The sequence below is a fragment of the Babylonia areolata genome, chromosome 27, assembly GCF_041734735.1.
Source record: "Babylonia areolata isolate BAREFJ2019XMU chromosome 27, ASM4173473v1, whole genome shotgun sequence".
Taxonomy (NCBI): domain Eukaryota; kingdom Metazoa; phylum Mollusca; class Gastropoda; order Neogastropoda; family Buccinidae; genus Babylonia; species Babylonia areolata.
In genome coordinates, this window is record NC_134902.1 from 26,492,225 (window position 1) to 26,510,021 (window position 17,797).

Here is a 17,797-nt window from a genome sequence, read left to right on the forward strand (position 1 = left end):
TGCTGCACCAGGGGCCGATAACTGGGCACGTCACGGTCAGCAAGCCTGGGTTGCCACGAGCCCGTCACCTCCAGGGACCTGTTGATGACGTCAATCTGTCGGTCCACGTCCTCCTTGCTTTCCGTGGAGGAGAATCCGCAGGCCTTACGCCACGCCTTCTGCCGTCGCCGGGTCCTATTCTTCTTGACCTCCTGGGACTGCAGCAGAGGTCGTTTTGCAGCTGAGGTCTTGGACAGCTTGAGTGCCGCCATCACCTGTCCGGGTTCACACTGGTCGCAGGTGACCAGGCCCTGGTGAATGTGGAGCAGCATCTCCGTGCTGCCCACGCGAAGCGTGCTGCCGTGGCGTAGTGGAGTGACCCCGGCCAGGCGGACATGGTTGAGGAAGGTTCCGGTGTGGCTGCCCAAGTCCTGCACAGTGTAGCACTGCTGCTGGCTGCAGTACTGGATGGCAGCGTGCTTGGGGCTGACCTCCTCACCGGGGATGTGGAGCCACGCGTCCTTCTCCCGTCCCACCGTGCCGCCAGGGTACGTTACCAGGAAAAACGTCCCGGCGTCAAGATCATCTGACTTGAGAACGACCACGCGGATACAGGGAGGATTCGTGGGTGGCAGTGCTGGAGACTGGGTGTTGGTTGTGGTGCTGGTGGAACTCCAGGACTGCACAGCCTCCCGAGTGTAGTAGGAGGCTGTGGTGGGGTGGTAGTACAGCTGGCTGCTGGGGTGGAAGTACCAGCCTGATGCTGCGTTGTGGTAAAATCCACTAGAGGTGTGGACCCACTGCTGCTGAGGCTCAGAAGTTTGCATTTTGCCCGTAGAAAACAGGGATGGCTCACTTCTCTTCGATGTAACACAAGAAATCTTGCTACTCAAAGTTTCAGTGAAGAGTGATAATACCAACTTGGAGTTCAGCTTTTTATACCCGTTTCTGCACGTCAAATGCTTCAAATCGCAGAGTTGTGATTGGCGGAATCACAGCTCTAGTCAGACTCAACTTGAGCTCAACAGGTGGGAACCACTTAGAGATAGCAGCCATCTTTAACTCCACCACCATCCTGACAGCAGGCCTCCTCTTCCCTTTTCCTTTTGTTGGTTTATGTGGACAGGCCACGACACGTGTTTACGTTGCCCAGGGAAGAGCAACACGCTGCGTTAATGAAGTTGATTGTTGTCCCGGTGACCAGTGGGGTGTGGGAAGGTGGGGGTGATGAACGGGAGTGTCGGGGGTCTTTGTCTGAAAAACAATAACCGTTCTACTGACAAGCACTCAGTCTGGTCACTGTAATACAACTTTTCTTGTAGTTTTTATCATCTCCTCGTACCAGACGATGGGTGAGGCTATAGATAATACTGTACTAGAAACCAGCTTGGGAGGATTAACCTAATACCACAGTGTGAATTACAATTTTCATAGTTTGTATGTGTGCGTGTGCACGAACGTGTGTGTGTGTGTGTGTGTGTGTTTAAAGTCAAGTCAATACTTTTTTTTTTTTTATTAAAGATGGTAATGAAATAATAAAGATTTTTTTTAAAAGCAACAATGGCAATATAGATACATTCATAGAAGTTTTTTGTGATAATGAAACACACACTAGTATCTTTGTTTCTCTCTCTCTCTCTCTCTCTCTCTCTCTCTCTCTCTCTCACACACACACACACACACACACACACACACACACACACACACACAAACAGACACACACACACTCACACACACACAACAACAACAACAACAACAACAATAACAACAACAGCAACAACAAAAGCAAAAAACAAACAAAACAAAAAAAACGGGTACACATGTCACGGGGTTGGCTACGATCTTCATTGGGCCAACTTAGCAGACAATTTTTGTGACTCGCCGAAGGTTAGTAAGGAAGTTTGTAAATCGGTCACAAGTTATCTCCCTATACAGGTAGGCGTATGATTTTTTCATCAATTTGTTCAATTACAAACAATTCCTTACAGATGAGATTATAGTTTTTATGTTATTGGACTTCAGAAAGACATTTTTATAGCGTGTCTTGCTGATGTTTGTATTTCGTTCCCCGAGCTGAAAGTCAGAAGCCGCTAAATTTGGTCAAACAAACACAAGCTTGGCCCCTCAAGGCTCGCGGAGGGCCGGTTTCGTGAGTCGCTACGCGGCACTGGCTTTGCGGTTCGGCGGAACAGAATATAAAGAGTGAGCAAGTGCCAGACAAAGAGAGAACTCTCCTGGTCTGGAAGAATGAAAGAAGAAAAGAAGAAAACCAGTGCACTGCCTTCCCGAGTCTACCTTGCCTGGCTGCAGCTCTCTTCTGCAAACACCTTCTACCTGTCTTCACCTTCTTAACACCACCTTACCACCCCGTCACACACATACACAAATTTACAACACACTCTGTTTTGCACCTACATACCTCCTCATTCAACACAATCAAACCACCAACAAGAGCATATACAAAACATTTCGCAAACGATAAATTCAGCGGTAACTAATATATATATATAGACATGCATTATTGTCCATCTTTTAGACATTTGGTAAGATTATTCTTCATATTGTTTCCTAAACACATTTTATTCGTTATATCAAAACAAACAAAAAAAAGGGAGAGAGTGGGAGGTTATTCCATACATTTCCACCAGAATATATGAAGCTGTATTGCTAGGGTTTAGGTATATGTAACATATGGCTGTACCTGTGATCATTAGTTTTAAAAGTTTCTGTAATCTTTTTGGCTGCATTTCTGTATATTACATTATGCATACAGACAGCCTTGTTTAAGAACAGCATGTTGTGAAAAGATAATACATTAAGTAGTTTATGAACCATATGGGTCAGGGAGCTCGACTTCAACAATACTAGTTTGAAAGCTCTTTTAACACTCCTGCACACACATACACTCGCTGAGTGTATACGATGATTACATTTTCAGCTTGTTTTCCTACAGTTGTCCCACAATGTTGAATAATCGATGATTGGCAGAACATGTGCACAGAAAAAAAGCATTCGTGAATGAACGTCAAGGAATCATATCTATGTATGTTCGTGTATGTGTGTGTGTGTGTGTGTGTGTGTGTGTGTGTGTGCATCAGCGTTCTTTCTATGTGCGTATGGATTTTTGTTTTTATGTGCGTGTGTATGTTTCAGTGCGTGCGATTGTAGGTATGAATAGCGAGTGTATGTGTGTGCAAGAGTGTTTATAACTGCCAGATTGTGGGTGATCTTGTTTCTGTGTGTACGCATGCATAAGTATTTGTGAGTGAGCTGGTGTGCATGCATTAGCAGTTTTAGTGTGTGTATTTGTATGTATGTTTTCGCCATTGTATGCAAAAGCGAGTTCCTGTATGTGTGCACGAGATATCAATGTAGGTAATGTGTGACTGGTGTACATGAGCAATAGTTCGACTTTGTGTAGATTAACGTTTGTGTGCATGAATTTGTGTGTGCGTGCATGTTTGATCGAAAGTGTATGAGTGTACTTGTGTTTTCATATACGTGTATGTGTGTGCATGTGTCTGCCCGCACGAGCACCCGTGAGGGTGTGTGTGTGTATGTGTGTGTGTATGTGTGTGTGTGTGTGTGTGTGTGTGTATTCGAGACAGGGGGTGAGAGATAGACAGATAGCTGAAAGTGACAAGAGCAAAAACAGAGGAACAGATATTGGTACAGGTCGACCCAGAAACGACACACACACTGGCAAACAAGTCGTAACAAATGCAATACAGTCAAATCAAACTATTTATTTACATTTAAAATGCAAACTAAGTGACTTAAAACGATCACGACTCAATCCTATGTACAAATGGCATGCATGTTTCAGCTCTGTCACACACCCACAGTCACAAGCGATGTGAGAAAGTCACCACACAGTCACAGGCGATGATATATTGCACACAATTGACACGGTGTCACAATGGTGGGTGGTGGTGACATGGCATGTCCGGACGTCAAATATGCAAGCAGTGATGTCAGAAGGTCCTGTCGCTGTCCGTGTCCCGAGCCAGGTAGCGCTGTCGGGTCCTCAGGCAGTTCAGCATTGTGACCGACATGAACTGGTCCAGGGACAGGTCCACTGAAGAGGAGGACCCCAGTCCTGCTGTGGCCACAGAGCGGACCTTGACGTTGATGGGCTCCACCAGGCCTCGCTTCTTCTTGCCCAGTGCCTTCCCTGGTGTCCAGCCCATCTTGTGCAGCATGCTGCTGCCTTTGTTGCTGCTGCTGATGGCTGTGTGCACTGAGGCTGTGTGCTGCACCAGGGGCCGATAACTGGGCACGTCACGGTCAGCAAGCCTGGGTTGCCACGAGCCCGTCACCTCCAGGGACCTGTTGATGACGTCAATCTGTCGGTCCACGTCCTCCTTGCTTTCCGTGGAGGAGAATCCGCAGGCCTTACGCCACGCCTTCTGCCGTCGCCGGGTCCTATTCTTCTTGACCTCCTGGGACTGCAGCAGAGGTCGTTTTGCAGCTGAGGTCTTGGACAGCTTGAGTGCCGCCATCACCTGTCCGGGTTCACACTGGTCGCAGGTGACCAGGCCCTGGTGAATGTGGAGCAGCATCTCCGTGCTGCCCACGCGAAGCGTGCTGCCGTGGCGTAGTGGAGTGACCCCGGCCAGGCGGACATGGTTGAGGAAGGTTCCGGTGTGGCTGCCCAAGTCCTGCACAGTGTAGCACTGCTGCCGGCTGCAGTACTGGATGGCAGCGTGCTTGGGGCTGACCTCCTCACCGGGGATGTGGAGCCACGCGTCCTTCTCCCGTCCCACCGTGCCGCCAGGGTACGTTACCAGGAAAAACGTCCCGGCGTCAAGATCATCTGACTTGAGAACGACCACGCGGATGCAGGGAGGATTCGTGGGTGGCAGTGCTGGAGACTGGGTGTTGGTTGTGGTGCTGGTGGAACTCCAGGACTGCACAGCCTCCCGAGTGTAGTAGGAGGCTGTGTTGGGGTGGTAGTACAGCTGGCTGCTGGGGTGGAAGTACCAGCCTGATGCTGCGTTGTGGTAAAATCCACTAGAGGTGTGGACCCACTGCTGCTGAGGCTCAGAAGTTTGCATTTTGCCCGTAGAAACCAGGGATGGCTCACTTCTCTTCGATGTAACACAAGAAGTCTTGCTACTCAAAGTTTCAGTGAAGAGTGATAATACAAACTTGGAGTTCAGCTTTTTATTCCCGTTTCTGCACGTCAAATGCTTCAAATCGCAGAGTTGTGATTGGCGGAATCACAGCTCTAGTCAGACTCAACTTGAGCTCAACAGGTGGGAACCACTTAGAGATAGCAGCCATCTTTAACTCCACCACCATCCTGACAGCAGGCCTCCTCTTCCCTTTTCCTTTTGTTGGTTTGTGTGGACAGGCCACGACACGTGTTTACGTTGCCCAGGGAAGAGCAACACGCTGCGTTAATGAAGTTGATTGTTGTCCCGGTGACCAGTGGGGTGTGGGAAGGTGGGGGTGATGAACGGGAGTGTCGGGGGTCTTTGTCTGAAAAACAATAACCGTTCTACTGACAAGCACTCAGTCTGGTCACTGTAATACAACTTTTCTTGTAGTTTTTATCATCTCCTCGTACCAGACGATGGGTGAGGCTATAGATAATACTGTACTAGAAACCAGCTTGGGAGGATTAACCTAATACCACAGTGTGAATTACAATTTTCGTAGTTTGTATGTGTGCGTGTGCACGAACGTGTGTGTGTGTGTGTGTGTGTGTTTAAAGTGAAGTCAACATTTTTTATTTTTTTTTATTAAAGATGTTAATGAAATAATAAAGATTAAAAGAAAAAGCAACAATGGCAATATAGATACATTCATAGAAGTTTTTTGTGATAATGAAACACACACTAGTATATTTGTTTCTCTCTCTCTCTCTCTCTCTCTCTCTCTCTCTCACACACACACACACACACACACACACACACACACACACACACACACACACACACAAACACACACGCACACACTCACACACACACATACACAACAACAACAACAACAACAACAACAACAATAACAACAACAGCAACAACAAAAGCAAAAAACAAACAAAACAAAAAAAACGGGTACACATGTCACCTGGTTGGCTACGATCTTCGTTGGGCCAGCTTAGCAGACAATTTTTGTGACTCGCTGAAGGTTACTAACGAAGTTTGTAAATCGGTCACAAGTTATCTCCCTTTACAGGTAGGCGTATGATTTTTTCATCAATTTGTTAAATTACAAACAATTCCTTACAGATGAGATTATAGTTTTTATGTTATTGGACTTCAGAAAGACATTTTTATAGCGTGTCTTGTGGATGTTTGTATTTCTGTTATCAATCTGATTCGTATCATACATGTATAGTTGTGTTGTAGTTGGTTTAAACAAAGTATTTCATTGTCGATCACAAATGCCAAAAGCACCGCCAACCAGTGCCGACACGGGAGCTGTCCGTTGAGTTTTCTCTTTAATTTTGACATAAAAAAATGTTTACTATAGAAGCACATTCTATAGATGATTTTTACATAGTTGGAAATTCAGGATTTTCAGTTACTTAACTGTTGCAATTATATTACATATTGCGGCGTATTAATTGTTGTAATGTACAAAAATGATACATGAACTTGTTAAAATCTCGTTCATTCAGTGACTCTTTGTGTTTACAGTTTCTAACTACATTATTTTTGTATAAAATGGTTTAGCTCGTCTCTTGTAGTTTTGTGTGATATATATGTCTATGTTAGTTCCCCGAGCTGAAAGTCAGAAGCCGCTAAATTTGGTCAAACAAACACAAGCTTGGCCCCTCAAGGCTCGCGGAGGGCCGGTTTCGTGAGTCGCTACGCGGCACTGGCTTTGCGGTTCGGCGGAACAGAATATAAAGAGTGAGCGAGTGCCAGACAAAGAGAGAACTCTCCTGGTCTGGAAGAATGAAAGAAGAAAAAAAGAAAACCAGTTCACTGCCTTCCCGAGTCTACCTTGCCTGGCTGCAGCTCTCTTCTGCAAACACCTTCTACCTGTCTTCACCTTCTTAACACCACCTTACCACCCCGTCACACACATACACAAATTTACAACACACTCTGTTTTGCACCTACATACCTCCTCATTCAACACAATCAAACCACCAACAAGAGCATATACAAAACATTTCGCAAACGATAAATTCAGCGGTAACTAATATATATATATATAGACATGCATTATTGTCCATCTTTTAGACATTTGGTAAGATTATTCTTCATATTGTTTCCTAAACACATTTTATTCGTTATATCAAAACAAACAAAAAAAAGAGAGAGAGAGTGGGAGGTTATTCCATACATTTCCACCAGAATATATGAAGCTGTATTGCTAAAGGTTTAGGTATATGTAACATATGGCTGTACCTGTGATCATTAGTTTTAAAAGTTTCTGTAATCTTTTTGGCTGCATTTCTGTATATTACATTATGCATACAGACAGCCTTGTTTAAGAACAGCATGTTGTGAAAAGATAATACATTAAGTAGTTTATGAACCATATGGGTCAGGGAGCTCGACTTCAACAATACTAGTTTGAAAGCTCTTTTAACACTCCTGCACACACATACACTCGCTGAGTGTATACGTGGTTACATTTTCAGCTTGTTTTCCTACAGTTGTCCCACAATGTTGAATAATCGATGATTGGCAGAACATGTGCACAGAAAAAAAGCATTCGTGAATGAACGTCAAGGAATCATATCTATGTATGTTCGTGTATGTGTGTGTGTGTGTGTGTGTGTGCATCAGCGTTCTTTCTATGTGCGTATGGATTTTTGTTTTTATGTGCGTGTGTATGTTTCAGTGCGTGCGATTGTAGGTATGAATAGCGAGTGTATGTGTGTGCAAGAGTGTTTATAACTGCCAGATTGTGGGTGATCTTGTTTCTGTGTGTACGCATGCATAAGTATTTGTGAGTGAGCTGGTGTGCATGCATTAGCAGTTTTAGTGTGTGTATTTGTATGTATGTTTTCGCCATTGTATGCAAAAGCGAGTTGCTGTATGTGTGCACGAGATATCAATGTAGGTGATGTGTGACTGGTGTGCATGAGCAATAGTTCGACTTTGTGTAGATTAACGTTTGTGTGCATGAATTTGTGTGTGCGTGCATGTTTGATCGAAAGTGTATGAGTGTACTTGTGTTTTCATATACGTGTATGTGTGTGCATGTGTGTGCCCGCACGAGCACCCGTGAGTGTGTGTGTGTATGTGTGTGTGTATGTGTGTGTGTGTGTGTGTGTATTCGAGACAGGGGGTGAGAGATAGACAGATAGCTGAAAGTGACAAGAGAAAAAAACAGAGGAACAGATATTGGTACAGATCGACCCAGAAACGACACACACACTGGCAAACAAGTCGTAACAAATGCAATACAGTCAAATCAAACTATTTATTTACATTTAAAATGCAAACTAAGTGACTTAAAACGATCACGACTCAATCCTATGTACAAATGGCATGCATGTTTCAGCCCTGTCACACACCCACAGTCACAAGCGATGTGGGAAAGTCACCACACAGTCACAGGCGATGATATATTGCACACAATTGACATGGTGTCACAATGGTGGGTGGTGGTGACATGGCATGTCCGGACGTCAAATATGCAAGCAGTGATGTCAGAAGGTCCTGTCGCTGTCCGTGTCCTGAGCCAGGTAGCGCTGTCGGGTCCTCAGGCAGTTCAGCATTGTGACCGACATGAACTGGTCCAGGGACAGGTCCACTGAAGAGGAGGACCCCAGTCCTGCTGTGGCCACAGAGCGGACCTTGACGTTGATGGGCTCCACCAGGCCTCGCTTCTTCTTGCCCAGTGCCTTCCCTGGTGTCCAGCCCATCTTGTGCAGCATGCTGCTGCCTTTGTTGCTGCTGCTGATGGCTGTGTGCACTGAGGCTGTGTGCTGCACCAGGGGCCGATAACTGGGCACGTCACGGTCAGCAAGCCTGGGTTGCCACGAGCCCGTCACCTCCAGGGACCTGTTGATGACGTCAATCTGTCGGTCCACATCCTCCTTGCTTTCCGTGGAGGAGAATCCGCAGGCCTTACGCCACGCCTTCTGCCGTCGCCGGGTCCTATTCTTCTTGACCTCCTGGGACTGTAGCAGAGGTCGTTTTGCAGCTGAGGTCTTGGACAGCTTGAGTGCCGCCATCACCTGTCCGGGTTCACACTGGTCGCAGGTGACCAGGCCCTGGTGAATGTGGAGCAGCATCTCCGTGCTGCCCACGCAAAGCGTGCTGCCGTGGCGTAGTGGAGTGACCCCGGCCAGGCGGACATGGTTGAGGAAGGTTCCGGTGTGGCTGCCCAAGTCCTGCACAGTGTAGCACTGCTGCCGGCTGCAGTACTGGATGGCAGCGTGCTTGGGGCTGACCTCCTCACCGGGGATGTGGAGCCACGCGTCCTTCTCCCGTCCCACCGTGCCGCCAGGGTACGTTACCAGGAAAAACGTCCCGGCGTCAAGATCATCTGACTTGAGAACGACCACGCGGATGCAGGGAGGATTCGTGGGTGGCAGTGCTGGAGACTGGGTGTTGGTTGTGGTGCTGGTGGAACTCCAGGACTGCACAGCCTCCCGAGTGTAGTAGGAGGCTGTGGTGGGGTGGTAGTACAGCTGGCTGCTGGGGTGGAAGTACCAGCCTGATGCTGCGTTGTGGTAAAATCCACTAGAGGTGTGGACCCACTGCTGCTGAGGCTCAGAAGTTTGCATTTTGCCCGTAGAAAACAGGGATGGCTCACTTCTCTTCGATGTAACACAACAAGTCTTGCTACTCAAAGTTTCAGTGAAGAGTGATAATACCAACTTGGAGTTCAGCTTTTTATACCCGTTTCTGCACGTCAAATGCTTCAAATCGCAGAGTTGTGATTGGCGGAATCACAGCTCTAGTCAGACTCAACTTGAGCTCAACAGGTGGGAACCACTTAGAGATAGCAGCCATCTTTAACTCCACCACCATCCTGACAGCAGGCCTCCTCTTCCCTTTTCCTTTTGTTGGTTTGTGTGGACAGGCCACGACACGTGTTTACGTTGCCCAGGGAAGAGCAACACGCTGCGTTAATGAAGTTGATTGTTGTCCCGGTGACCAGTGGGGTGTGGGAAGGTGGGGGTGATGAACGGGAGTGTCGGGGGTCTTTGTCTGAAAAACAATAACCGTTCTACTGACAAGCACTCAGTCTGGTCACTGTAATACAACTTTTCTTGTAGTTTTTATCATCTCCTCGTACCATACGATGGGTGAGGCTATAGATAATACTGTACTAGAAACCAGCTTGGGAGGATTAACCTAATACCACAGTGTGAATTACAATTTTCATAGTTTGTATGTGTGCGTGTGCACGAACGTGTGTGTGTGTGTGTGTGTGTGTGTGTTTAAAGTCAAGTCAATATTTTTTTTTTTATTAAAGATGGTAATGAAATAATAAAGATTTTTTTTTTAAAGCAACAATGGCAATATAGATACATTCATAGAAGTTTTTTGTGATAATGAAACACACACTAGTATATTTGTTTCTCTCTCTCTCTCTCTCTCTCTCACACACACACACACACACACACACACACACACACACACACACACACACACACACACACACACAAACAGACACACACACACTCACACACACACAACAACAACAACAACAACAACAACAACAATAACAACAACAGCAACAACAAAAGCAAAAAGCAAACAAAACAAAAAAAACGGGTACACATGTCACGGGGTTGGCTACGATCTTCATTGGGCCAGCTTAGCAGACAATTTTTGTGACTCGCCGAAGGTTAGTAAGGAAGTTTGTAAACATATGGCTGTACCTGTGATCATTAGTTTTAAAAGTTTCTGTAATCTTTTTGGCTGCATTTCTGTATATTACATTATGCATACAGACAGCCTTGTTTAAGAACAGCATGTTGTGAAAAGATAATACATTAAGTAGTTTATGAACCATATGGGTCAGGGAGCTCGACTTCAACAATACTAGTTTGAAAGCTCTTTTAACACTCCTGCACACACATACACTCGCTGAGTGTATACGTGGTTACATTTTCAGCTTGTTTTCCTACAGTTGTCCCACAATGTTGAATAATCGATGATTGGCAGAACATGTGCACAGAAAAAAAGCATTCGTGAATGAACGTCAAGGAATCATATCTATGTATGTTCGTGTATGTGTGTGTGTGTGTGTGTGTGTGCCATCAGCGTTCTTTCTATGTGCGTATGGATTTTTGTTTTTATGTGCGTGTGTATGTTTCAGTGCGTGCGATTGTAGGTATGAATAGCGAGTGTATGTGTGTGCAAGAGTGTTTATAACTGCCAGATTGTGGGTGATCTTGTTTCTGTGTGTACGCATGCATAAGTATTTGTGAGTGAGCTGGTGTGCATGCATTAGCAGTTTTAGTGTGTGTATTTGTATGTATGTTTTCGCCATTGTATGCAAAAGCGAGTTGCTGTATGTGTGCACGAGATATCAATGTAGGTGATGTGTGACTGGTGTGCATGAGCAATAGTTCGACTTTGTGTAGATTAACGTTTGTGTGCATGAATTTGTGTGTGCGTGCATGTTTGATCGAAAGTGTATGAGTGTACTTGTGTTTTCATATACGTGTATGTGTGTGCATGTGTGTGCCCGCACGAGCACCCGTGAGTGTGTGTGTGTATGTGTGTGTGTATGTGTGTGTGTGTGTGTGTATTCGAGACAGGGGGTGAGAGATAGACAGATAGCTGAAAGTGACAAGAGAAAAAAACAGAGGAACAGATATTGGTACAGATCGACCCAGAAACGACACACACACTGGCAAACAAGTCGTAACAAATGCAATACAGTCAAATCAAACTATTTATTTACATTTAAAATGCAAACTAAGTGACTTAAAACGATCACGACTCAATCCTATGTACAAATGGCATGCATGTTTCAGCCCTGTCACACACCCACAGTCACAAGCGATGTGGGAAAGTCACCACACAGTCACAGGCGATGATATATTGCACACAATTGACATGGTGTCACAATGGTGGGTGGTGGTGACATGGCATGTCCGGACGTCAAATATGCAAGCAGTGATGTCAGAAGGTCCTGTCGCTGTCCGTGTCCTGAGCCAGGTAGCGCTGTCGGGTCCTCAGGCAGTTCAGCATTGTGACCGACATGAACTGGTCCAGGGACAGGTCCACTGAAGAGGAGGACCCCAGTCCTGCTGTGGCCACAGAGCGGACCTTGACGTTGATGGGCTCCACCAGGCCTCGCTTCTTCTTGCCCAGTGCCTTCCCTGGTGTCCAGCCCATCTTGTGCAGCATGCTGCTGCCTTTGCTGCTGCTGCTGATGGCTGTGTGCACTGAGGCTGTGTGCTGCACCAGGGGCCGATAACTGGGCACGTCACGGTCAGCAAGCCTGGGTTGCCACGAGCCCGTCACCTCCAGGGACCTGTTGATGACGTCAATCTGTCGGTCCACGTCCTCCTTGCTTTCCGTGGAGGAGAATCCGCAGGCCTTACGCCACGCCTTCTGCCGTCGCCGGGTCCTATTCTTCTTGACCTCCTGGGACTGCAGCAGAGGTCGTTTTGCAGCTGAGGTCTTGGACAGCTTGAGTGCCGCCATCACCTGTCCGGGTTCACACTGGTCGCAGGTGACCAGGCCCTGGTGAATGTGGAGCAGCATCTCCGTGCTGCCCACGCGAAGTGTGCTGCCGTGGCGTAGTGGAGTGACCCCGGCCAGGCGGACATGGTTGAGGAAGGTTCCGGTGTGGCTGCCCAAGTCCTGCACAGTGTAGCACTGCTGCCGGCTGCAGTACTGGATGGCAGCGTGCTTGGGGCTGACCTCCTCACCGGGGATGTGGAGCCACGCGTCCTTCTCCCGTCCCACCGTGCCGCCAGGGTACGTTACCAGGAAAAACGTCCCGGCGTCAAGATCATCTGACTTGAGAACGACCACGCGGATGCAGGGAGGATTCGTGGGTGGCAGTACTGGAGACTGGGTGTTGGTTGTGGTGCTGGTGGAACTCCAGGACTGCACAGCCTCCCGAGTGTAGTAGGAGGCTGTGGTGGGGTGGTAGTACAGCTGGCTGCTGGGGTGGAAGTACCAGCCTGATGCTGCGTTGTGGTAAAATCCACTAGAGGTGTGGACCCACTGCTGCTGAGGCTCAGAAGTTTGCATTTTGCCCGTAGAAAACAGGGATGGCTCACTTCTCTTCGATGTAACACAAGAAGTCTTGCTACTCAAAGTTTCAGTGAAGAGTGATAATACCAACTTGGAGTTCAGCTTTTTATGCCCGTTTCTGCACGTCAAATGCTTCAAATCGCAGAGTTGTGATTGGCGGAATCACAGCTCTAGTCAGACTCAACTTGAGCTCAACAGGTGGGAACCACTTAGAGATAGCAGCCATCTTTAACTCCACCACCATCCTGACAGCAGGCCTCCTCTTCCCTTTTCCTTTTGTTGGTTTGTGTGGACAGGCCACGACACGTGTTTACGTTGCCCAGGGAAGAGCAACACGCTGCGTTAATGAAGTTGATTGTTGTCCCGGTGACCAGTGGGGTGTGGGAAGGTGGGGGTGATGAACGGGAGTGTCGGGGGTCTTTGTCTGAAAAACAATAACCGTTCTACTGACAAGCACTCAGTCTGGTCACTGTAATACAACTTTTCTTGTAGTTTTTATCATCTCCTCGTACCAGACGATGGGTGAGGCTATAGATAATACTGTACTAGAAACCAGCTTGGGAGGATTAACCTAATACCACAGTGTGAATTACAATTTTCATAGTTTGTATGTGTGCGTGTGCACGAACGTGTGTGTGTGTGTGTGTGTGTGTTTAAAGTCAAGTCAATATTTTTTTTTTTTATTAAAGATGGTAATGAAATAATAAAGATTTTTTTTAAAAAAAAGGAACAATGGCAATATAGATACATTCATAGAAGTTTTTTGTGATAATGAAACACACACTAGTATATTTGTTTCTCTCTCTCTCTCTCTCTCTCTCTCTCTCTCTCTCTCTCTCTCTCTCACACACACACACACACACACACAAACAGACACACACACACTCACACACACACAACAACAACAACAACAACAACAATAACAACAACAGCAACAACAAAAGCAAAAAACAAACAAAACAAAAAAAACGGGTACACATGTCATGGGGTTGGCTACGATCTTCATTGGGCCAACTTAGCAGACAATTTTTGTGACTCGCCGAAGGTTAGTAAGGACGTTTGTAAATCGGTCACAAGTTATCTCCCTATACAGGTAGGCATATGATTTTTTCATCAATTTGTTAAATTACAAACAATTCCTTACAGATGAGATTATAGTTTTTATGTTATTGGACTTCAGAAAGACATTTTTATAGCGTGTCTTGCTGATGTTTGTATTTCTGTTATCAATCTGATTCGTATCATACATGTATTGTTGTGTTGTAGTTGGTTTAAACGAAGTCTTTCATTGTCGATCACAAGTGCCAAAAGCACCGCCAACCAGTGCCGACACGGGAGCTGTCCGTTGAGTTTTCTCTTTAATTTTGACATAAAAAAATGTTTACTATAGAAGCAGATTCTATAGATGATTTTTACATAGTTGGAAATTCGGGATTTTCAGTTACTTAACTGTTGCAATTATATTACATATTGCGACGTATTAATTGTTGTAATGTACAAAAATGATACATGAACTTGTTAAAATCTCGTTCATTCAGTGACTCTTTGTGTTTACAGTTTCTGACTACATTATTTTTGTATAAAATGGTTTAGCTCGTCTCTTGTAGTTTTGTGTGATATATATGTCTATGTTAGTTCCCCGAGCTGAAAGTCAGAAGCCGCTAAATTTGGTCAAACAAACACAAGCTTGGCCCCTCAAGGCTCGCGGAGGGCCGGTTTCGTGAGTCGCTACGCGGCACTGGCTTTGCGGTTCGGCGGAACAGAATATAAAGAGTGAGCGAGTGCCAGACAAAGAGAGAACTCTCCTGGTCTGGAAGAATGAAAGAAGAAAAGAAGAAAACCAGTGCACTGCCTTCCCGAGTCTACCTTGCCTGGCTGCAGCTCTCTTCTGCAAACACCTTCTACCTGTCTTCACCTTCTTAACACCACCTTACCACCCCGTCACACACATACACAAATTTACAACACACTCTGTTTTGCACCTACATACCTCCTCATTCAACACAATCAAACCACCAACAAGAGCATATACAAAACATTTCGCAAACGATAAATTCAGCGGTAACTAATATATATATATAGACATGCATTATTGTCCATCTTTTAGACATTTGGTAAGATTATTCTTCATATTGTTTCCTAAACACATTTTATTCGTTATATCAAAACAAACAAAAAAAAGGGAGAGAGTGGGAGGTTATTCCATACATTTCCACCAGAATATATGAAGCTGTATTGCTAGGGTTTAGGTATATGTAACATATGGCTGTACCTGTGATCATTAGTTTTAAAAGTTTCTGTAATCTTTTTGGCTGCATTTCTGTATATTACATTATGCATACAGACAGCCTTGTTTAAGAACAGCATGTTGTGAAAAGATAATACATTAAGTAGTTTATGAACCATATGGGTCAGGGAGCTCGACTTCAACAATACTAGTTTGAAAGCTCTTTTAACACTCCTGCACACACATACACTCACTGAGTGTATACGATGATTACATTTTCAGCTTGTTTTCCTACAGTTGTCCCACAATGTTGAATAATCGATGATTGGCAGAACATGTGCACAGAAAAAAAGCATTCGTGAATGAACGTCAAGGAATCATATCTATGTATGTTCGTGTATGTGTGTGTGTGTGTGTGTGTGTGTGTGTGTGTGTGTGTGCATCAGCGTTCTTTCTATGTGCGTACGGATTTTTGTTTTTATGTGCGTGTGTATGTTTCAGTGCGTGCGATTGTAGGTATGAATAGCGAGTGTATGTGTGTGCAAGAGTGTTTATAACTGCCAGATTGTGGGTGATCTTGTTTCTGTGTGTACGCATGCATAAGTATTTGTGAGTGAGCTGGTGTGCATGCATTAGCAGTTTTAGTGTGTGTATTTGTATGTATGTTTTCGCCATTGTATGCAAAAGCGAGTTCCTGTATGTGTGCACGAGATATCAATGTAGGTAATGTGTGACTGGTGTACATGAGCAATAGTTCGACTTTGTGTAGATTAACGTTTGTGTGCATGAATTTGTGTGTGCGTGCATGTTTGATCGAAAGTGTATGAGTGTACTTGTGTTTTCATATACGTGTATGTGTGTGCATGTGTCTGCCCGCACGAGCACCCGTGAGGGTGTGTGTGTGTATGTGTGTGTGTATGTGTGTGTGTGTGTGTGTGTGTGTGTATTCGAGACAGGGGGTGAGAGATAGACAGATAGCTGAAAGTGACAAGAGCAAAAACAGAGGAACAGATATTGGTACAGGTCGACCCAGAAACGACACACACACTGGCAAACAAGTCGTAACAAATGCAATACAGTCAAATCAAACTATTTATTTACATTTAAAATGCAAACTAAGTGACTTAAAACGATCACGACTCAATCCTATGTACAAATGGCATGCATGTTTCAGCTCTGTCACACACCCACAGTCACAAGCGATGTGAGAAAGTCACCACACAGTCACAGGCGATGATATATTGCACACAATTGACACGGTGTCACAATGGTGGGTGGTGGTGACATGGCATGTCCGGACGTCAAATATGCAAGCAGTGATGTCAGAAGGTCCTGTCGCTGTCCGTGTCCCGAGCCAGGTAGCGCTGTCGGGTCCTCAGGCAGTTCAGCATTGTGACCGACATGAACTGGTCCAGGGACAGGTCCACTGAAGAGGAGGACCCCAGTCCTGCTGTGGCCACAGAGCGGACCTTGACGTTGATGGGCTCCACCAGGCCTCGCTTCTTCTTGCCCAGTGCCTTCCCTGGTGTCCAGCCCATCTTGTGCAGCATGCTGCTGCCTTTGTTGCTGCTGCTGATGGCTGTGTGCACTGAGGCTGTGTGCTGCACCAGGGGCCGATAACTGGGCACGTCACGGTCAGCAAGCCTGGGTTGCCACGAGCCCGTCACCTCCAGGGACCTGTTGATGACGTCAATCTGTCGGTCCACGTCCTCCTTGCTTTCCGTGGAGGAGAATCCGCAGGCCTTACGCCACGCCTTCTGCCGTCGCCGGGTCCTATTCTTCTTGACCTCCTGGGACTGCAGCAGAGGTCGTTTTGCAGCTGAGGTCTTGGACAGCTTGAGTGCCGCCATCACCTGTCCGGGTTCACACTGGTCGCAGGTGACCAGGCCCTGGTGAATGTGGAGCAGCATCTCCGTGCTGCCCACGCGAAGCGTGCTGCCGTGGCGTAGTGGAGTGACCCCGGCCAGGCGGACATGGTTGAGGAAGGTTCCGGTGTGGCTGCCCAAGTCCTGCACAGTGTAGCACTGCTGCCGGCTGCAGTACTGGATGGCAGCGTGCTTGGGGCTGACCTCCTCACCGGGGATGTGGAGCCACGCGTCCTTCTCCCGTCCCACCGTGCCGCCAGGGTACGTTACCAGGAAAAACGTCCCGGCGTCAAGATCATCTGACTTGAGAACGACCACGCGGATGCAGGGAGGATTCGTGGGTGGCAGTGCTGGAGACTGGGTGTTGGTTGTGGTGCTGGTGGAACTCCAGGACTGCACAGCCTCCCGAGTGTAGTAGGAGGCTGTGTTGGGGTGGTAGTACAGCTGGCTGCTGGGGTGGAAGTACCAGCCTGATGCTGCGTTGTGGTAAAATCCACTAGAGGTGTGGACCCACTGCTGCTGAGGCTCAGAAGTTTGCATTTTGCCCGTAGAAACCAGGGATGGCTCACTTCTCTTCGATG

The 17,797-nt window shown here is 46.5% G+C and overlaps 1 protein-coding gene across 1 annotated transcript in view; it reads right to left on the reverse strand.

Annotated features, from left to right (window-relative positions):
- Positions 1-1,035, reverse strand: part of LOC143301047 (angiogenic factor with G patch and FHA domains 1-like) — a 1,312-nt gene extending 277 nt beyond the window's left edge. Inside the window, exons 1-2 of the mRNA XM_076615051.1 lie at positions 922-1,035; positions 1-623 (exon numbers count right to left, since the gene is read on the reverse strand). The exon at positions 1-623 is cut by the window's left edge and continues 277 nt beyond it. Of these exons, the coding sequence (XP_076471166.1) occupies positions 1-623; positions 922-1,035 (737 nt within the window). The remainder of the gene's footprint in view (positions 624-921) is intronic.
- Positions 1,036-17,797: the final 16,762 nt, after the last annotated feature.